Source organism: Aristolochia californica, unplaced genomic scaffold, assembly GCF_029961685.1.
Source record: "Aristolochia californica isolate CCGP_79_NKW_82.1479 unplaced genomic scaffold, dmAriCali1.0.hap1 SCAF_9, whole genome shotgun sequence".
Taxonomy (NCBI): Eukaryota; Viridiplantae; Streptophyta; class Magnoliopsida; order Piperales; family Aristolochiaceae; genus Aristolochia; species Aristolochia californica.
Genome location: NW_027182290.1, coordinates 37,801,203 through 37,821,406, shown reverse-complemented (window position 1 = coordinate 37,821,406; position 20,204 = coordinate 37,801,203). Strand labels below are relative to the sequence as shown.

The following is a 20,204-nucleotide window of genomic DNA, read 5'->3' as shown; positions in this document are numbered from 1 at the left end:
CAACATCAATTGTCAAATATTTATTCAAAATTTTTTTTTACGATTTTTCGGCCTATCTTGGCTGAAAAATCTTACTTGGAAAATTATATGGTTTTTTTTGGGTAGGATTTTTTAGCTAAAAAAAGTGTTTATAGGAAATAAGAGGCATCGAAAATGTATTTCTACTAGAAATGATTTTCTAGTGTTTCCAGAAAAAGACATTAAGAGGGCCTTAATCTAAAAAAATTTAGAGTTGAGTTCAATATACTTTAATTGTTTAAATCAATAACTGAAACTATTTAAATATATTTATTTAAATGTAATTATATTTCACTTTGTTTAAATGCACTCATTAATTTAAATTAAATTAATATAATAGCTTAAATCAATCTAATAATGAAATAATGTTGTTAAATTATTTATGATAATAAATATTTATATTAATCACAACGAATAATACACAATCTATTATTATAAATATTTATTTTAGTTATTATTATTATAATAAATAAAATAAAACACTAATTTATGACTGCGCTCTTGCTCGCTGGCCATCAACCGGGTCTCACAAGTAATAACGAAAAACTGTCGATGGGCCGAACCGGTTCAGATTTATTATTAGAGTCCGATCCTGTCCGCTGGACCAGGTCGCGGTCTCCGCCCGCATAATATAAACATATGAGGTATAGGGAAGAATTGAGGAAGAAATGTTTCTTTTATACACCGAAGTGTTTGTGTATACACAGACGTGGGACTAATCCGACGCCTTGGATTTTCTTAATTTGCCGGGCTATTTTTTTTCCTAGTTATCGGCCATCTACCACTCGGATTCTACATCAGGGCAGATCTGGTACCCAAGATCTGCATTCAGCGGATACCTCCCAGATCCCACGCGTCTAGCGAGTCGCTCCCTCGCCTGACCTGTCTTACGGTTTATATCGAGAAACGCTACCCTGGTGTGAAGTTCCACAAAGTTGAAAATCCATGAGTCAAGTATTTGGTTACTCACCTTCCCGTTTCTGCTTTCTCCTTGCTTAGCTAGAGAAGGAGAATTGGAAATACCGAGTTGCCTCTCATGGCCACTTCGAACCTCCTGATCTTCACGATATTTTTCTCTCTGTTTTTTCTGAAAATCGCGGCGGATGCCGGGATCGCTGATGAGGGCGTCGTGTCCGAGAGGGGTGATCCCTCGCTCAAAATCGAATTGGAGCAGCTCAAGTCTAAGATTTCCGTCTTAGGTTGGTTATAGCGTTCGTGAAATCTCTCTTTTTTATTTCGTTTTTTTTTTTTTTGAAGCTGCGTCTTTGTTGGTAAATATGGTTTGTTTTGACCGAGATCTTTTTTCTTTCGTGGTTTTCTATTAGCCTTCTTGGTGATTTACGTGCTTTGGATCTTCTGTAAACTTTAGGAATTTCGGAATATGGCACTTCTTCTCAGTTGGTGATTTAAGGTTCTAGATGATGTTAATTGATTTGCTTATGGTTTCGAGTTAGGGTTTTTTTTTTTAACCTCTGTTGCATTGTTCGGAATCTATTCTACAAGAGACATAAATACCGCTGTTAGAAACTATTTTTTTTTTTATCACCTTTTTTTATTTTTAATCACTGTACTCGAACTAGATTCCATAGAAGGAGCTGCATTTTGGGAATGGATGGAAGCTACTCCGAAATAGGATAGAGAAAATCTGCTTCTTTTTTTTGTTGCGTGGAAGTTGTTAGTGTTTGTTAGATTTTAGACCCAAGTAAGTAGTGTGGTTGCTCCGCATTTAATCTGCTAATAGCTTTATGATGAAATGCCAGTAATCTTTTTTCTTATTTCCTAATTGCTTTTTCTTCATATTATTTTGTGAAGAATTTAGCTTTGAAGAAAAAATCAGAGAACTGAAAAACAAAGATGAACGCATATCACAGATGGAAAAGATCATTCAGGAGAAGAAAGACAATGTTGCAGCTTTGGTGCGCGAAATTGAATCACTTAAGGTGAGTTTGTGCAATTTGGCGCAACGAATTTAGTTTCTTTTTTATTACTATAAACTCTTCTATGTGCGAACTCCAGCGACAATTAATTTATGTGCTCTAGGTTTTGATTTTATATCTTCCTTCTTTCCTTAATTTCATTTTCTGATAGGAGAAGGGATCCTTAGTGGCTGAGGAGCAGGTTGGAAGGGCACATGCACGAGCTGGTGAACTTGAAAAGCAGGTTCGGAAGGAGAAATTGTTCAAATAAACTTAGATAAACTAGGCAGTCTCTTAAATCCTAATAGTGGCCTTTTGGACAGGTTGAAACACTGAAGAAGGACATAGAAATGCAGAGTAAGATAAAGGGTGCTTGGGAAGCCCGAGCTAGTGAGGCTGAAACAAAAATGCAGGAATTGACAGCTAAACTAGAAAGTGTAAATATCGTGGTTGCTCTTTTTAAGTTTACAAATGATTATCTGATTCATACAATTGCGATTATTTTCTGTTGCAGTTAGTGCATTTGAAGTAATTATTTCTGTTCCAGTATTTCCCTCTATCATTAATGGTTTAGGGTCAACTCAGTTGACCTCTGTAGCAGTTTTGGTGATAGTTAAGGCTTTTACTTGATTTGGTACTTTCTGTATTTTGAATTTGTTCATTGTCATCTCTCTCTCTCTGACTCTGTTAGCCAAATTTTTTTCCTGTTAATGTAAATTTGTGCATCATCATCTCTCTTTCTCTCTGACTCTGTTGGCCAAAAGTTCTCTTGTTAATGTAAATTTGTGGTAACATAAAAGTTTCAAATGGTTCTTTCTTTTAACCATGTTTGTGATGGAATATGTTTCATTAGGTTTCTTCATTTGGTAAACATTATATGTGTTTCATGTATAAAGCTCTCAAAGTGTAAAACGCATGCACCCAGGTTCTAGACATGTCACCTGGTTGTCACATTATATCTTATACTGATATAGCCAAATATTGCTCTAAAATTCCTTTGGGCCAAAAGCTTTTGCTGACTTATATTTGGAACATGCTGACAAAGTTGAAATTCGTTACAAAACCAGTATCGAAGATTTAATAGAGTCAATTAGCTGTAATAAAAAAAAAACAGCTGAAGTTGAATACAATGGACTCTTTTTCACGAATTACCCTCATTAAGGCAGTTACTGGCCATAGATTTTTTTTTTCTGTTGGACATCACGTAATTAAATGAATGACTTTGTATGGGTTGATCCTTTGCTTGGGAGTGTTTATCATGTGATATTCATCTATGTGTCTTTGGTTGGCTTTGACAGCTTCAAAAAATCAACAATGAGCAGAAGAACCGAATTCGTAAAGCCGAACGTGCCCTTCAGTTGGCAGAAGTATGCTTTTCTCTAGCAAAATTTATATTTTGCTTTCACTCAGGTTTTTTTGTTCTGTTGCAGTTCTTTTTATTTTTATTTTTTTATGTTCTTTTATACAGGAGGAGATACTGAAGGCAAAATTAGAGGCAGCGTCAAAGAAAAATGAGTTAACGGAGGTAAAGATATGAGTTTATTGGCTTTGCCTTGTAAAATTTGCCTTCTTAAGAAATGCATGGTTTTGTTTTCTGTTAGTTTGTTCCACATTAGGCATTTGAAGCCTGTTCATAGAAATGTCAAGCTATTCAGAAATCTAAAGTCCAAATTTTTTATTCTGCCATTGAAACGCAAGGCACATGCATGCTTTTAGCTCCTCATATTAGTTGAGTAACTTCTTGGTTCGATGGTGTTGTATTTGATAGACGATAGATATAGTAGCTCAGTGTTTCTGTCAAGTTGGAGTAGCAATTATTGTATCCTCTAGAAATATGAGTCTTTAATATTTGTTCACCTTCTTGTAGTCTGTAAGCCAAGACTTTTCTTATCGATGTCACTTCTAGTTGGTTTATAAATGTTGTTGTTAGTTTGAGGTAATTTTTTATGGATATTTCTATCACATATTTATGCTTTGATTGGCTTAAATATACAACCTAAAGTTCTTGTTCTTTTATCAGGTTCATGGAGCATGGTTGCCACCTTGGTTGGCTGCCCATTTGATTCAATCTCAGGTGTACTTTTGAGGCATATTTAAAATTTTATTTATTTATTGGTAATGTTTCTTGCTTCACATTTTCTGACATTTGTTTTTTCATATTCCAGTCATTTGCTGCACAGTACTGGAATGAGTATGGGAAACCTGTAGCTGATGCTGCTATTCAGAAGGTGCTAATGCAAGACAAAGTCAGAAAATTTAAAAATGTTTTTCTTTGAACTGTCTTGGTGGTCTGGATGCTGTTTGTGCAAAACAGTCTTATGAGGCTTGTAGCTCATGTTGGAAGTCATATACTCAAAAGAGTCCTTTGATAAGCATAACATAAAATTCTGAAAATTGAATAATATGCTAGAAGCTGCAGAAAGTTGGCTTTCGATTCCTGATTTACATGGAAGAAGTTCAAACACTGCTTTAAATCCTTTTTATTTGGCAGGAAGACTTACTATTTCTTGTTTGAAATTTGTTGCAGGCATCTGACAAATCAGCTCAGGCTAAAAAATGGGCTGAGCCTCACCTAGAAACTCTGAAGACTGTAAGTTGTTGATTCCTATTTTGTTTCTCTTTTCCACCTAAACTTGCTTTGCTGATACACATTGAACTTTCCCTATTAGTATTGCGTGAGCTAATACTTAAACCTCTCTCCATAATCTGACATCTTGCATGGCAAGGTTACTGAATCAACAATTTGTGACCTTCAAGTTGACCTTTGGTTCATCTCACTTATTCATGAAGAAATTTCAATCAGTTCCCTGACAGGGATGACTTGTCACGGCTTTGTGATTTTCAGTTCGCTTTTTGTGTTTCACCCTGTTGTGGCATGAATCATTATTCCTGTTAATGGGTGTAATGGTTACAGAAATTGATCCCTGTTTTGAGGGAACAGTGGATCGTGGTGTCAACTACAGTTAGTCCGTATGTGCAATCGGCAACTTCAAAGACCATTGAACTGTATGAAACTTCTAAAGTGACTCTGACTCCTCATGTGGTCAAAGTAAAAGAAACAGCAACTCCATATCTTGAGGTAAATTTTTATTTTTGTCTTGTTCCAACATGGGTACATGACTGGTCTTTACATGGCTGCTTTTTCTTTATTTTATTTTATTATTATTACTATTATTTTTTTGTGGGAGGGGGCTGCCTTTTAAATGACATGCTGTTGTGCTACTGGAATCTTCTTTTGCTGATCTAAGAAGAACATCTAAGTCAATCACTGTAGCACACTACAAGCATCTAACAAATAACTGCTGTTCATATATTGACAGGAAGCTAAGAGAATATCCAAGCCATATGTCAATCAGGTTGCAACTTTTGTGAAACCTCATGTTGACAGAGTACGTGTTATTTCAAAGCCTTACACAGATGTGGCGGTTCATGTTTCTGGAAAATTTCTTAAATCTGCAACTATGTATCATGATAAGGTACCGCATTCCTGTTATTTATGAGTTGACAGCTCTGTCCATGTTTTCGTGTATACCTAAATTAATTAGAGCTTCTTTCTTAGCTTAATTCGTGAACAATTTTTCAGCTTGTTACAAGATGATTTCTACTCTTCCTTTTTTGATACGCAGATTATAATTGTCTTGTATAGGTCCAGGCAAGCGTGCAAGAGAAGCTGAAGAACTATGAGCTTACAAGACCACTGGCTACTAAAGAGCTGGTGTGGTTTATGGTGCGGATTAGATTTCCATGATCTTCTTGTATCTCTGGCGTTTACACTTTTCTTGTTTGGTTATATTTTATGGATTGAACAACATATGTTTGATTGTGGATTAGGTTACTGACATACGAACGTCTTAATGAATTACAGGCTTCTGCTTTGTTAGCTATTGCCATTTTTGTCCCGTATAAAATACTCACCGCTGCATTCTGGTTAGTTCTCTTCTTCTGGACTCTCTTCTCTGTCTTTCCTCTTCCTTTTTTTTTTTTAACTTGTGGTGGGTTGCAACTGGTTCTTTCTTAGATGACTTCTACAATGAACTTCACATCTATGCTTTGGTAATTTCTGCAGCAAAAAATCGACTAAACCTGTGAGGAATTCACAGACAAATCATGGACATCGTAGGCCAAAGCGCAGGCATGCTGACAAATAGAGAAATACACTAAAATTTAGTGCCACTTTTTGAGTAGTTTTTATATGAGGTATGATGCTGATACCTGCTTTTTCCAATAAAGGCATCTCATTTGTATTATTTGTTTGCCTCACAAGATCATATTTTCTTTTAGATACATTAATGTGTTTATTAAAGAATAGTTCCACATGGATTAGTGAGATCAAATATTTTGAGTTTATTAGTTGGCAAAAGAGGTTTCCTAAGTAGCTAGTCATTTTGGGATAGGTTTTGGATCCGATTTAACATGGTATCAGAGCAAGTACTCATATGTGGGCATTCCACCCAAATTATCCACTTGCCTACACGTGAGGGGGAGTGTTAAGGAATAGTCTCACATGGATTAGTGAGATCAAAGATCTTGAATGTATTAGTTGGCAGAAGAGGTTTCTTAAGTAGTTAGTCATTTTGGGATAGGCCTTGGACCCGATTTAACAGTGTTTATGTTTATGTCCTTTTGATGTGATTTTGAGGTCTTGCTTCCCTCATGTGTTAACTTTTTCCATTTTAAGAATACTTTATTGTCAATTCTCTACATGTTGAAATACTTGATATCTTCTTAATGTTCCTTGAAGTCCACTAAGACTAAATGTAAACGACAAAATTGTTGAAGGCAATCTTTGAGTAACTTTTTTTTTTGAAAAAGTTGTATTTATATTAACAAGAGAAAATTTACAAAGGAAGGAGCATATCCCTTACAACAAGAGATTGCTGGGAAACTCTCTGCTTGGCAAACACATCAGTTGCCAAATTTTCAAATCTCGGAATGTGAGACCAAATACAAGAAAATGATGATACAATATCTAAAATCTCCTGAAAAATGTCCCAATGCCTCCATGGTAGAAGGATATTACGCTGGCACCAACCAATCACTACCTTGGAGTCTCCTTCAATGTGAATAGGACCACTGCAGTTGTCTCTGAACACACAAAGCCCATTAAGAAGGCCATGTAACTCTGTCGACGTAGAGTCGGAGATGCCTAACGGACCAGCATAAGAGAAACACTGATTTCCAGATGGATCCGAAATCACACCACCAAAACCAGCGATCCCCGGATTGCCAAGAGAAGAGCCATCAAAATTCAATTTTAAGTAACCAACCTCCGGGGGAGTCCACTCCTTCATTATTTGAACCTTGGTCCCAATGTGCATCCTTGCCAGATTGCTCCAGTTATCTCGAATGGAGGTGCCCTTGAAATAGAAAAAGGCTTTTGAGGTGGATATTTCCCTTGTCACTCTTTCTGCAACTCTAGCTTCATATTCGCTTTTAGCATCGAACCGCCTTCTATTCTGTTCATTCCAAAGCCCCCATGGAACGAAACTAGCACATGCTGAGATTATCAATTTACCTAGACCAGGAAGGAGATAACCATTGATCGACTTGCAAAAACCGATCAGATCAGTAGATATATAGAATTACACCCCCACTTGCATAAAACAGAGGTCCACACATTCCATGAGAATTGACACAGGAGCAGAGTATGGCTGGCGGATTTGACTTCATTGTTGCAAAAAGAACATAGTGGGTCTATAGATGGGTGACCTCTTCTTCGGAGCAGATTTGTCGTAAGAATTTTACTTTGGCAAGCTCCCCACATGAAGAATTTTTTCTTTGGAGGGGTACATAGAGGCCAAAAGAAGTAAATATCATACTCACTTTGCGTTGAATCCCAACCATTAATGTATCTGTATGCCGATGAAATTGAGAATTTTCCACTTTTGTTAGACCACCAAATGAGCTTGTTTGCATTGGAAGGCCTTATTCTGACATGATTCAAAGAATCCAATAAACTGCTTGCTTCCATAGCCTCCGTGTCAAACAGACCCCTTCGGGGATGTAGGTTCATACCACCCCCTTCAAATGCATCGGCTACTGAAATCTCTCTTTGTGTGGAGAGAAGGAAAAGATTCCTGAAAGAGTTCCACAAAGGTTCCTGCCTTGTCCACCAATCATCCCAGAATTTAAGAGATCTGCCACTGCCAACAAAGAATCTACAGGCTGAGGGGAAATTTTGAAGAAGCAAATAAAGAGATCTTCATATTGAGGATAACCCTCTCCGATTTTCTCTGAACATCCACCATGACGAATTCCAACCCAGCTTAGCCCGAACCATATCCTTCCAAGATTAGAAGAATTTGTTTTGAACTTCCAAATCCATTTAAGAAGTGAAGCTTTGTTCATTTCTTTTGATTTCCGAATCCCTAATCCACCCAATCTCTTAGGAAGACATACTTCATCCCATCTGACCAAGTGATATTTGAAAGAATCACTTGATCCTCTCCAGAGGAATCTTCTTTTCATTTTATCCATAGCTTTGCATACAGAAGATGGGCAAGGCATAAAGGATAAAGCATAGTTTGGAATGCCAGCAATACATGACTTAAGGAGGATTAGTCTGCCCGCTTTGCTGAGGTGGTGCCCTTTCCAAGTTGCTAACCGAGATTCGATCTTTTCGACCACTGGGTTCCATAAACTTTGGGAGATACGCCCATGAAAGTGTGAGAGGCCAAGATACTTTTCTAGAAGAGTAGCCGTAGAGCAACTAAATAAATTTGCCATATCTGCAAGGTTCTCTGGGCTCACATTAAATCCTATGAGAGAGGTCTTCCCGCAATTATCTTTCTGCCCTGATGCTATTTCAAAAAGCCCTAATACTGCTTTTATCCTCCTTGCACTATCCATATCATCGATTCCAAAAATAATAGTATCATCCGCATATTGCAAAATCTGTATATTAAATGCCTGGTGGGGGCTTGTTGGGGAAAGCCATCCAATGTCAACCGCCGAATAAAATATAGCGGAGAGGAGTTTTGCTACTATGTTGATTAAGAGCAGAGAGAGAGGGTCACCTTGCATAATCCCCCTAGTTTCTTTAAAATATCCACATACTGAACTGTTGAGGATCAGGGAGTAGGATGCTGAGCCCACACAACTTCTTATCCAAAATCGCCATTTTTTTCCAAATCCCATTTTTTCCATTGTCTCATCAAGCAGGATTCAATTAACTCTGTAAAAAGCTTTTTCAAGATCAAGCTTGAGGGCGATTCTCGGGTCCTGTTTTTGCCTGAAGTGGTCCATAAGCTCATGCACGACCATTGTTGAGTCTAAAATTTCTCTCCTCTTGAGGAAAGCGCCTTGCCTTTGTGGATGACGATGGGGAACAATACCTTTAAACTGTGGGCTAGGATTCTTGCAATAGTTTTGTATGCACTTGTAACCAAATTGATAGGGCGAAAATCCTCTGGTTTGTCCATACTTGCTTTCTTTGGAACCAAAGTTATAAATGATGCACTGATGCTGCGGAATGTTATGCCATTTCTAAAAACACCATCGATCATAGCACTAATATCTTCCTTAAGACGGGCCCAATTTTTTTTCAAAAAGTCTCCATTAAAACCATCAGGACCCAGGGCCCTGTCACTTTCCATGCCCAAGACGGCCCACTCAATTTCATCTGAAGAGAAAGGAGATTCTATAAGTGAGGCAGTTGAGGTGGAGATACGAGAGAAACTAATGTGCAAAAACCTCGGACTGTTGGTACACTCCTCCGAATATAAATCTGTAAAAAACTTAACCAACTCATTAGTAATTGAGGTCCAACACGACGTTACCTCATTATTAATGCATAATGAGGTAATTCGGTTGGATCTCCTCTTTGCCGAGGCAACAACATGGAAAAACTTTGTATTCGCATCTCCCTCATTTAGCCATTTAAATCTGGCTCTTTACTTCCACCGAATCTTCTCTTGATGCAGGATGATATTGAGCTTATAATTTAGAGAGTTTTGGAGCGAAAACTCATCAGAATTTAAATACCTTTGTTCCTCTACCAGGTCCAGAGCTGCGATATGAGAGATAAGAGAACCCTTCTCGTCAACCATAGAGGCATGGCGACTCGCAGCCCACTCCTTAATTTTTCCTTTTAAGAAATGCAGCTTTAGATGGAATGCCCACTCCCTTCTACCGAAGCTTGGACCCGCATCCCACCAATCATCAAGAAGAGCTTCAAAATTTTCCTCCATTAACCATGAGTTTTCGAAACGGAAAGGCGAGGGCCCGTACTTTTCAAAAGCGGTAGTCAGCATGATAGGCCAATGGTCGGAGTCGACCTTATTGAGAACTCTTCCTGTGACATTCTCAAACATTTGCAGTTAGTCATGGCAAGCCAAGAAACGGTCCAATTTTGATAGTATGGGCTGCTGCTTGCTATAGTCCACGTGTAATTCTTCCTGGATAAGGGAATCTCATCTAGTTCACACCTGCCAATGAAATCTGAGAAGCCTCGCATAGAGGCCGAAATTCGGACTGACGGAGGCTTCTTCTCATGACAATATCTGATAGCATTGAAATCCCCTGTAAAGATCCACGGGAGATTCCAATTCTGCTGAAGTGAATTGAGCTCTTCCCAAAAAAGGCTCCAATCCCTGTCTGGTCAGACCATACACTCCGCCCACACACCAACTTCTGCCGGAGAAGATATCTCTAAATTGAATACCCAGCGGAGACCGGTCGTCAATGATATTAATAGAGTCATAATTAGCCGAGTCCTAATCTACAAATATACCTCCAGAGTGGCCAATAGCATTCACAGCTACCCGCGTAATTGAGGGGCACACCCAGAGCTCCTTGGCAATGGCATCTGTCATTTCTTGGGCATTATTTTCTGTTGTTTTAGTGTAAAACAGTAATCTTTTGTTTCTGGTAGTTCCTGGAGGAGAGCTTGTCAGGCTTCGCATGCCTTTTTCCAATTGAGTAGGCAAACAGTATCTTCTCTCTGTTACTCATATCTTGCTTAAAATCTTAGTTGAGTACCAGGGTGATACTTCATTTGATTAGCAAGCTCAAAATTTAGAGTTGAATTTTGCTTTTGGCGTAATGTTGGGTTTGGAAAGTGAGGAGAAATTGAATGTCTTTAACTTCGTTAATTGTTGCTTGTAAATAACACACTACCCTCTGGTACTTGTGATGACATCTTTCAAGCTTTATCGTCATAATTTCTTGATTTGGAAGTTTGGTTACCTAAACGCCAAAGATATTGCTGAGAGTTGAATCTAGAACTTACTCTTAACGCACTTTTGGTGTGTGTTAACTATTTTCTTTGGTTTGAAATTGGCATTTCTTCTTTTATATTTTTGGAATCGTGTTTTTCCTTTTATGTTAAGGGAACATATTTGAGTAAAGGAAATTTTTCCTTTTCTCTAAAAAAAAAACTTCCCCTCTTTTCTTTCTCTCTTCTCTTTCCATCTCTTTTCACTGCATGTTATCCTCTAATGTCTTTTCTTCTTCGTCTTTTCTCTTTCAGTTTTTTGCTTCTCTTTCTTTTTCAGTAGTAGTTTCGTATAATTTTATCATCTCTTTCTTTTTCAGTAGTAGTTTCTTATAATTTTATCATCTTTTTTTGGCTTCTCTTTCTTTTTCAGTAATAGTTTCATATAATTTTACAGGTCAATCTAGATTATATTCTGAGTAGTACTGAAACTTAGATCCTTAGGTTCTGTTTGGAACCCATAGAAAAGGAAAAAAAAAGGGCCAAAATTATTTTCTGTTGTTTGACAGTAAAGAATCATCAAGAGAAAAAAAGTAAGAAAGAAAATTAGTTAATAATTTTTTTCTTACAAAAAGATGGAATTTGGAGAGAAAATAAAAGAAATAGAAACTTAAGAGAAAATTTTAAAATATTATTTAGTTTCTTTTTTTTTCCATTTTCTACTTGTATTCGAACAAGAGAAGTTATATTTCTCTTCTATTTTCTCTCTCATTTTCTATGGTCTTTCAAACAATAGAAAAAAAATCTTTTTTTTCTACTTTCTCTCTTTTTCTTCTCTCCACTTTCTGTGTCCCAAACACAGCCTTAATATCCCGTATCTTTTTGAGATTGAGGGCCGTGGGAAGAGTCCAATGGGGAGTTTTAACTGTTACTCACTTGGTCGGAGAATGGTACTTCTTTGGACTGAAAGTTGTATAATCTTATTCTGGCTGCAGGCAGTGTACTGCACTATGGGGGCAAGGTTCTTCTCGCATGTTACTTTGATGCATTTGACGGCGAGTTGGGGAATTCTTTGCTAAAAAGACGTTTGACCTTATCGCACGCAGATATACCTGTGTCTGGATTGCTTTCAATTGGAAGAGGTTTGTCTTGTAAAGGCTACTCTTTTTCTTTTCTCTAGCTTTAGATCTTATAGCTGTATGTTTGATTTATTGATGTCATGTACTGGTATCCGGTTCTAGAATTATTTGTTTTGTTCCTCAAGGATGGTTCTTGGAAATGGATGTTGATATTTAAGAATACTTCAAATCCATATAAAAAGTGTTAGTTTAGCACCGTGGTGAACCGTATTAAATATTTTTGGAGGTGATACTTTTTCTTCTTGAATCTTTATGAAAACAGCCAAAAGATACGGCGTCGGGAAAAAAACCGAAAGCAGAAGAAAAGTAGAGAGACAAATGTAGGAATAGAGTTTTTGATGCATCAAGCAAGATAAAAATTAAAAAGAGCTAACACTCTCGATGATCTTCAGTACAAAAGAGTAAATGGACGAACAATCACAAGCAAAATTTATTAGCTTTGAATCTAAAATCTGGAAACAAGGTAGAAGCTGGTAGGGTAAATCTTTAGTTCATGTGCCGAAAGGGAAGCAGAAACATACAAACAAAATAAACTCTGGATTTAGCAGGTCCACGACAAAAGGGAATCTCGATTCTCATCGTTACAATTGTAATACAAGCCAGTGATTCGTTTTCAAAATATGAATAAATGGAGCAATAAAATAAAATAATTTATTTTAATGGCTAAATCAGAAAAACTTAAGAGAAGGGCTTAAGCTCCTCTCGCATCACTGCTGATGCAAGTATGTCAGTGAACGGGATGCAACACCTTCCCCCTGACATGCTGGCTTGGTCAGATCTAGGTCAGGTTGGTAGGTTGAACTCGACAAGAATGGTTATGACCACCAGATTGACGAGATCCATTGCGACTCACAAATTTGGGATCCACCCTAATAACAATGTTATTTTGATGTACAACAAAATCCTTACAAAAAGTGAATTGAATCATGTGTTATGTCAAACAAACATTTATTCTAGTCAAATTACTCTTGTATATAATATGGTAATAGATTAACCAAAATTACAGACTAACCCGTCCCCATATCCTTTTCATTTAATAAATGGTAAACGTGTACCCAATTAATTTTGTGTAATTAGGGACAAAAATTTTCGTTCCCTTTTCATTCCATTTAATGAACGAGAATAAAAAATAATCAGAAACAACCAAAATTGACATCCCTATACCTAGTTTCACACGACAGTAGCCAGTTTTAGTCCTTCATAATTTAGAAGCACACTCTACGTAGCTCACATAGTGGGTTTTTCTCTCAAGGCCCATTTCTATTGCATAGGATGACAATAGAACTCATACTCACTTTCAGCGAAGCAGACACTAGTAGGCTGTCTCGTTTAAATTGCCCGAATTTCCCTACCTTGTCATTTTAAGGCTTTGTTTGGAACACAAAAAGTGGAGATGAAAGAAAAGGAAGAGAAAAGAAAGAGAAAGAGAAAGAGAAAAGAAAAGAAAAGAAAAGAAAAGAAAAGAAAAGAAAAGAAAAGAGGTTTATTTTTTCATGTTTGGATGCCCATGAAAAATGAGAGAGAAAATAAAAAAAAATATAGTTTCTCTTGTTTGGATACATATGAAAAAAAATAGTAATATTTTAAAATTTTGATGATTAAAATTTGTGCCATGGTGTCGACTTAGTTTACGCTACCTTGAAGATCCTTTTATTAGATAATGCCAAAGAATATCTGTCAACAGACCCTATCCTTTTGCAACAGTAAATGCATCATTCATAAAACTTCATGTGTCTACACACGTGTAGCTGAAAAATAAAAATATAGACACCTTATTGAGGTTCCTCGTGCTCTATTACATCATATGCGTGTATCTCGTTTCTTCTACCCAAATGCCATCCTTACAGTCTGTTATCTTACTAACAAGTTACCTTTTTTGGTACTTGGCAATAAGACACCATACTCTATCTCTTTCTCTGTGATTAACCTTTTTCTCTTTCTTTGAGAGTTTTTGGGTGTACTTGTTTTGTTCATGTTACTACCCATACTACTAAATTGGATCCTAGGGCACTTAAAATGTATTTTTTTGGGTTACTCTCGTACTTAGAAAGGATATGTGTGTTACAATCTTTCTCTAAAAAAATTGTTTATCTCTAGTGATGTGACATTCTTTGAACGACAACTCTTCTTTTCCTCCACCGGTGCCCCACCTAGCTTCTTGCAACAAATGAGTTTCCAAAGCCTATTGTGCCGATTGATGACTCATTAGCTCAAAGATGTGATGATTTACCTGCTTCACCCATTGAAACATTGGCCGATACTATGCATATGGAGTCTTCAGACCCCTCTGAGGTAAGTTCTCCATCTTCACCTCCTATTTTTGGACCTCTATTTGATACCCGATCGATTGCTCTTCAGAAAAAGCCTAGGGCATGCACACAAGCATCTATCACTCACCACATTGCTAATCCTTTATCTGCCCGTTGGTTATGCCTGTCTTGCTGTCATTATCTTGCTTCTATTTCTTCTATTGCTATTCTCCAGTCTTATCAAAAGGACCTACAACATCCAAGATGGAAAACAACATTGGATGAAGAGATGGCAACCCTTTATGAGAATCGAATGTGGCAACTTGTTCCCCTACTATATGGAAAAAAACCAGTGGGTTGTAAATGGTTTTTCACTATAAAACAGAATCCGAATGGTTATGTGGCCCGACTAGTGGCTAAAGGCTATATTAAGTTTTATGGTATTGATTATGAGGAAAGTTCTTCTCCTGTCGCTAAGCTCTACTCGGTACATATATTATTATCTCTCGTTGTAACTCTCAATGGCTTATTTTTCAGCTAGATGTGAAGAATGTCTTCCTCATTGGTGATATTAAGGAGGAAGTTTATATGCAGCAACCACCTGGATATGTGGTTGAGGGGAAGTTGGTATACCGCTTTAAAAAATCATTATATGTTCTGAAACAATCTCTGTGGTCCTAGTTTGACAAGTTTAGTCAAGTAATGCTTTGATTTGTCAAGCATACTAAGAAATGTGTGGTACTACTTGCTGTGTACGTGGATGATATTATTTTGACAGGAAGTGATATCGATAACATAAGTTAAGTCAAACAGAAGATATGCAATGAAGTCAAGACAAAAGACTTGAGACTCAAGTACTTTCTTAGTATTGAGGTTCTTCACTCTAGGCACTATATTGTCTTATCACAAATAAAATATCTTCTTGACTTGCTTAAAGAAACAAGAATTATGGGATGTCGCCCTACTGACACCCCTATGGAGACAAATACTAAATTATGTGTTGGCTTGAGAAAAGAAGTTGATGTGGGCAAGTACCAGAGACTAGTTGGAAGACTTATTTATCTCGCTATGACTAGACCAAATATTTCTTTTGCAGTCAGTGTGGTCATGACAATATATGCATAAACCTAATATGTCTCATTGGCAAGAGGTATTAGAGAGGATTTTCAGGTACTTGAAAAAAGCACCATGACGAGGGCTTCTATATAAGTTGCATAGTCATTTCAAGGTTGAAATTTTTGCCGTTGCGGATTGGACTGGATCACCAGATGATAGAAAATCTACTTTAAGATATTGTACTCTAGTTGGAGGCAATCTTGTTACATGAAGGAGTAAAAAATAAAATATCGTTGTAAGGTCTAGTGCATAAGCAGAATACAGAGTCATGGCACATGCAATATGCAAATTTCTATGAATTAAATCTCTTCTCGTAGAGTTGAGATTCCACAAAGAAGGCATGATGGAACTTTAATGTGACAATCAAGTTGCAATCCATATTGTCTCCAACCCAGTCTTCCATGAGAGAACTAAGCATATTGAGGTGTCCTGTCATTTTATAAGAAAAAAGTTGCAAGCAAGGATTATAAGTCTTAAACATGTCTCAACTATTAAACAACTTGCTATTTTTTTTCACAAAGTCAGTTAACTCCAAGGTTCTGTCCATTGCATGTACCAAACTGGGGATATACGATGTCTTTTCACCACCAATTTGAGGGGGAGTCTTAGAAGATATAGACAAGCTTGGGTCTTATGATTGTAATTATCTTATAATTTTTTGTCTCTTCCTCACTCCTACTAGAGTGAAAGGTATACTTGTAACATTGATACTTTTATCCTCTACAAATTAAACTTAAAGGGGAAGGTTTGGATAAGTTCCATAACCCAAATTCTCTCCTCCTCTCCTCTCTCTCAGCCATCCTCTCCTCTCTTTCTCAATCATCCTCTCTCCTTCCTTCTCTATTCTCCTCCTCCTTTCTTATTCTCCTTCTTTCTTCTCCTCTTCGTTATCTCAACCTTGAAGTCCTGCTAGTAATGGAGTCTTAAAAACAACACTTTCCCTCATTTTTCATGTTGCATTTAGGCTTCTAAACTCTTCATATCCCTCCTACAGATCTTTCCCTCTCGGAACATAGCTCGAGCAAGTGAGAACGAGTGACCATTTGATGCCGAGTGGGTAGCGGGCTTTCCCAAACTTCACAAAGGGAGGTGGCAACCCCTACCTCCACAACCACAACATGGAGGAGCAGCTTCTTAATCCGCATGCGCTAGCCTTTCAAAATTTAGAATCTCATTTTCCTCTCCTTTCAAATATAATCCTTGTAAAGTTGTGTGAAATGTGCTACACTTGCAAAAGGAGTCGATGTAAATCTGCTCAACTAGAGGAATGTTGACTAGTGTATTGGGGTTGGCATATTAATATGTGTCTGCCTCAGCTTCATAGTTATCAAACTTAAATGGTTTTGGGTCCATGATAAGACTTCAACAAAGCATTTGCAACTCATTGAGGTCAAAGTGAGATTGTTTGAGTGAGGCCGGATTATTACTAATGTAATCATAAAAAGCTAATTTTACGGGAACTTTAGTCCAAGCTTTTGATAAACTCAGATTTTGGCTTGTTTGGCACCCACTCTGCGATATATTTCTGCTATAGGTGCAGAATGAAGGGATTCACGCACATGCTCTCTTCCCCTCTCTTGCTCTCGAATACGATTTTAGGATCCACGTAAAAATAATATCATTGATGCAATAAACATACTCCATATGCAAGTTCATAAGATATCGTGCCTCTTCGTCCACCTAAGCTGCCACTAGTCTCACGCCATGCCTCTTCACAGGAGATATTGTCACCATAGCCACCATATGAGATGCATGATAGTGGGTTATTTGGGAGGCATGATCGTGTCTCAAAGACACAGTATGATAGTCAACTAATTATTATCCATGCTTTATGTTAAATTATATTTAGCCTACATTAATTTACTAAACAAGAAAATTTTAAAATAAAAAAAGTATTTAAAATGATAAAAATTTGCCAAAATTTTACATATTTGCTAGCAAAAGTGAATCTCTTATGGTGAATTTATAGAAATAAATTCACAGGCAGAAATTCAAAATAAATATTTACTAAGCATTATTTAATTAAAATAAAAAAATTGCATACAAATTTTAAATTTTCTGGCAGAATAAAGGACAAAAAATTTTAAAATAAATATTTATTTAAATATTATTACTAAAAAAATTTGTAATTTCTGCCAGCGAATTTGAGTCTCACATGCAAAAGAGACCCAATGAAAAATAGAGATAGCAGGAAAAATCGAAGCCCAAAAAAATTCATGCGTGTGACAGATTTCTTAAGTATACAATGGTGTGCAATTGATCATAGGATACCCATAATCATGTTTCACAATCAATTTGGCATAATGCTTCTATATTAATCCTGCCGAATGGTACAAACATAAGTACGTAAAAGCTCATGTTACTTCATGATCAGAATATTGAAAGTTTAGAAGGATATCACAGTCGAGTCCATTAACCAGAGAGGAATCTGCTGCTTCTTCTTAGACATCATCCTTTCAGTAAGACGGCCAGTAGGCATCCAAGTCCATACAAGGTTCCATTTGCTGAAACCTGCTGCTGTGCCCACCGGAACCCATGTCAGCGCACAGGCTCCCTTCAGACCCTACGTAACAACCCTGCATGGTGGGTTGGGGTGGTTCCAGTACCATGGACTGTTGGTTCGTGGTGATCTGTGAACCACGTAAAACCGGCGGGTTGGATCCCCCAATGTTCAGATTTAAGCCGGATATGGTGAAGGTCCCAGGGTAGTTGAACTGTTGTTGCACGGTAGGGTTCAGTGATTGTGCTCCCCTTAAGGCCCTACTCAGTTCTGCAATTTCAGAGCTACCCATGGCGTTCCTTCCCATTCCCATCCCGTATTGGCACATCTCGGCCGCCTGCACCATGGGTTGCACAGCAGCTGATCCCATCTCCATGGTATATGGGTTGACTCGCGGTTGGCTCGATGGGTACTTCTTCGCTCCGGAGCTCTTCTGGAAGACGCGGCAGACCACCCACTCGTCCTGCTGCACTCAGATTGACAGATTCATCGTCAGTTTTATTGTAAATCAAGGAGCTCTGATCTCATTTCTTCACGTATTGATCATCTTAATGTGCGAGAATCTAGCTATTGTATGAGTGGCTTGGCAAGGGAGATCAGATGGGAACGATTTTCAAGAGTCAAGAAAAGTGGCTAGATTCCCCTTCTGTTTACTGTGGCCGAGCTCATAATACGTATCTCAACATTATTCTACACCTGTCGAGAATGTCGAGATATTCCACTTCGTGCATGGAAATTTGTCGTGATCTAAAAGTTAAAGTTTTTCCGTGAAGCAAGTTAGAATCTTCTTTCTTTTTTCTGTGACAGAATGTTAGGCCGCCTGCGTTCAATTTTATATTTATAAGGAGGAAACTGACAGACACAAATCTTGGAGGAGAAGCGGCGATTTGTTACCCTCTCCGTCGGTTGATCCTAGCTCTCTAGTTCCTGGAGGATTGATTGGATTTACCTTGGTGGCTTTGAAGCTGGATTTGGATTGAACGCGATATTCGTGCATGACCCAATTGGTTTTCTCTCCTCTGGGAGCTCTCCCTTTGTAGAAGACTAATGTCTTCTTCATCCCGACTAACTCAGAGGTGACAGTGTTGAAGATCTCCTTATCTTTCCCAGTTGTTTTCCAGTAGCCAGCGTTTGTTGAGCGGTTTGTTCTGACGCCTGTTGGGTATTTTCGATCTCGAAGGCTGAAGAAGTACCATTCCTTCTCGCCCATTTTGGCTTTGCCTGGAACAAAACGGTTGATCATCAGTCGGACGAAGCACTACCGTTGATTAAAAACTGGTGTTTTAATCAACTTATATGGATAACCCAGATTAACAAGATTGTAAGGCTTCACAGTATGCGCAGACGACCCAGACAGAAGCTCTCTTTTTTTTTAGAAAAAAAGTTCTAGCGAATGTTAATGGACAGTGAAGCAATCGAAAAGAAAATATGAACTGGTGGAGAAAAAATGCGGATTTGCTGTTTTTCTGGACCTGCTTGATCCTGAGTGCTGAGAAAGTCTGGCATGTTAGGTTTCTGAAACTCCAGAAGACATCAGCAAAGGAACACAAAAACTCCGGTTACTGGTTTGCAGTGATGCGATGAGGTGCCTAAACTGATAGGTTCTTAATTTGGTTAAGGTAATGAGAAGTTCGAATTCTTCAGCAACTGATAAAGTATAAAATCAAGCGGATGATATCCCTTACCTGGAAGATCCCATGGTTCACATTTATTGAGATCAATGTCGGCAATTGCCCTTCCGGTGAAACTAGAATCGGAAATCTTTTGCGTCAAGTAGTAGGTGATGAGCTCTTCATCTGTGGGATGAAACCTGAACCCTGGAGGTAACGTCTCTTCCTTCTCCACCCCATCCATCTCTTCTTCTCCGACTTTTTGCCTTCTTACAAATGAAACAAACAAACTGCAACTAGATTTTGATTGCACACATGCAGTTAAGTATACCTGCGAACCAGATCATCCAGCATTCACTGTACTTATCGAGAAAATATCAATCCCAGAGAGAATCAATTATCTCTTAGGTATGACTGTAACCCTTTACAACTGAAAGAAGAGTTTTCAGAGACACCTTCTAGGACAATCACTAAAAGAAAGATGGAGATCTTGCTTGGTTAG

At 37.8% G+C, this 20,204-nt stretch overlaps 2 protein-coding genes across 2 annotated transcripts; one reads left to right on the top strand and one right to left on the bottom strand.

Moving 5' to 3' along the window:
• The first annotated feature begins 831 nt into the window (after positions 1 to 831).
• Positions 832 to 12,422, top strand: LOC137941621 (uncharacterized). The gene is made up of 15 exons (XM_068787109.1): positions 832 to 1,217; positions 1,831 to 1,958; positions 2,107 to 2,178; positions 2,258 to 2,371; positions 3,233 to 3,301; positions 3,403 to 3,459; positions 3,955 to 4,008; positions 4,100 to 4,162; positions 4,462 to 4,524; positions 4,849 to 5,013; positions 5,255 to 5,410; positions 5,581 to 5,661; positions 5,800 to 5,861; positions 6,001 to 6,131; positions 12,084 to 12,422. Exons 1-14 carry the CDS (start codon positions 1,055 to 1,057, stop codon positions 6,080 to 6,082), a joined length of 1,329 nt encoding a protein of 442 aa, XP_068643210.1. The 5' UTR covers positions 832 to 1,054; the 3' UTR covers positions 6,083 to 6,131; positions 12,084 to 12,422.
• Positions 12,423 to 18,048: 5,626 nt separating this feature from the next.
• On the bottom strand, positions 18,049 to 19,946 carry LOC137940934 (NAC domain-containing protein 92-like). Its single transcript, XM_068786048.1, has 3 exons — positions 19,778 to 19,946; positions 19,042 to 19,313; positions 18,049 to 18,555 (listed from the first exon to the last, which is right to left on the bottom strand). The coding sequence occupies exons 1-3, from the start codon at positions 19,944 to 19,946 to the stop codon at positions 18,049 to 18,051; spliced, it is 948 nt and encodes a 315-aa protein (XP_068642149.1).
• Positions 19,947 to 20,204: the final 258 nt, after the last annotated feature.

Bases quoted from the DNA above. Each gene is read 5' to 3' on its own strand.
- LOC137940934 (XM_068786048.1), bottom strand. From the start codon at position 19,946: ATGGATGGGGTGGAGAAGGAAGAGACGTTACCTCCAGGGTTCAGGTTT. The intron at 19,314-19,777 runs GTAAGGGATATC...GTTTTGTTCCAG, and splicing joins TGAACCATGGGATCTTCCAG to GCAAAGCCAAAATGGGCGAG. The intron at 18,556-19,041 runs GTAAATCCAATC...TGAGTGCAGCAG, and splicing joins CCAGCTTCAAAGCCACCAAG to GACGAGTGGGTGGTCTGCCG.
- LOC137941621 (XM_068787109.1), top strand. From the start codon at position 1,055: ATGGCCACTTCGAACCTCCTGATCTTCACGATATTTTTCTCTCTGTTT. The intron at 2,179-2,257 runs GTTCGGAAGGAG...CCTTTTGGACAG, and splicing joins CTGGTGAACTTGAAAAGCAG to GTTGAAACACTGAAGAAGGA. The intron at 3,460-3,954 runs GTAAAGATATGA...TTCTTTTATCAG, and splicing joins AGAAAAATGAGTTAACGGAG to GTTCATGGAGCATGGTTGCC.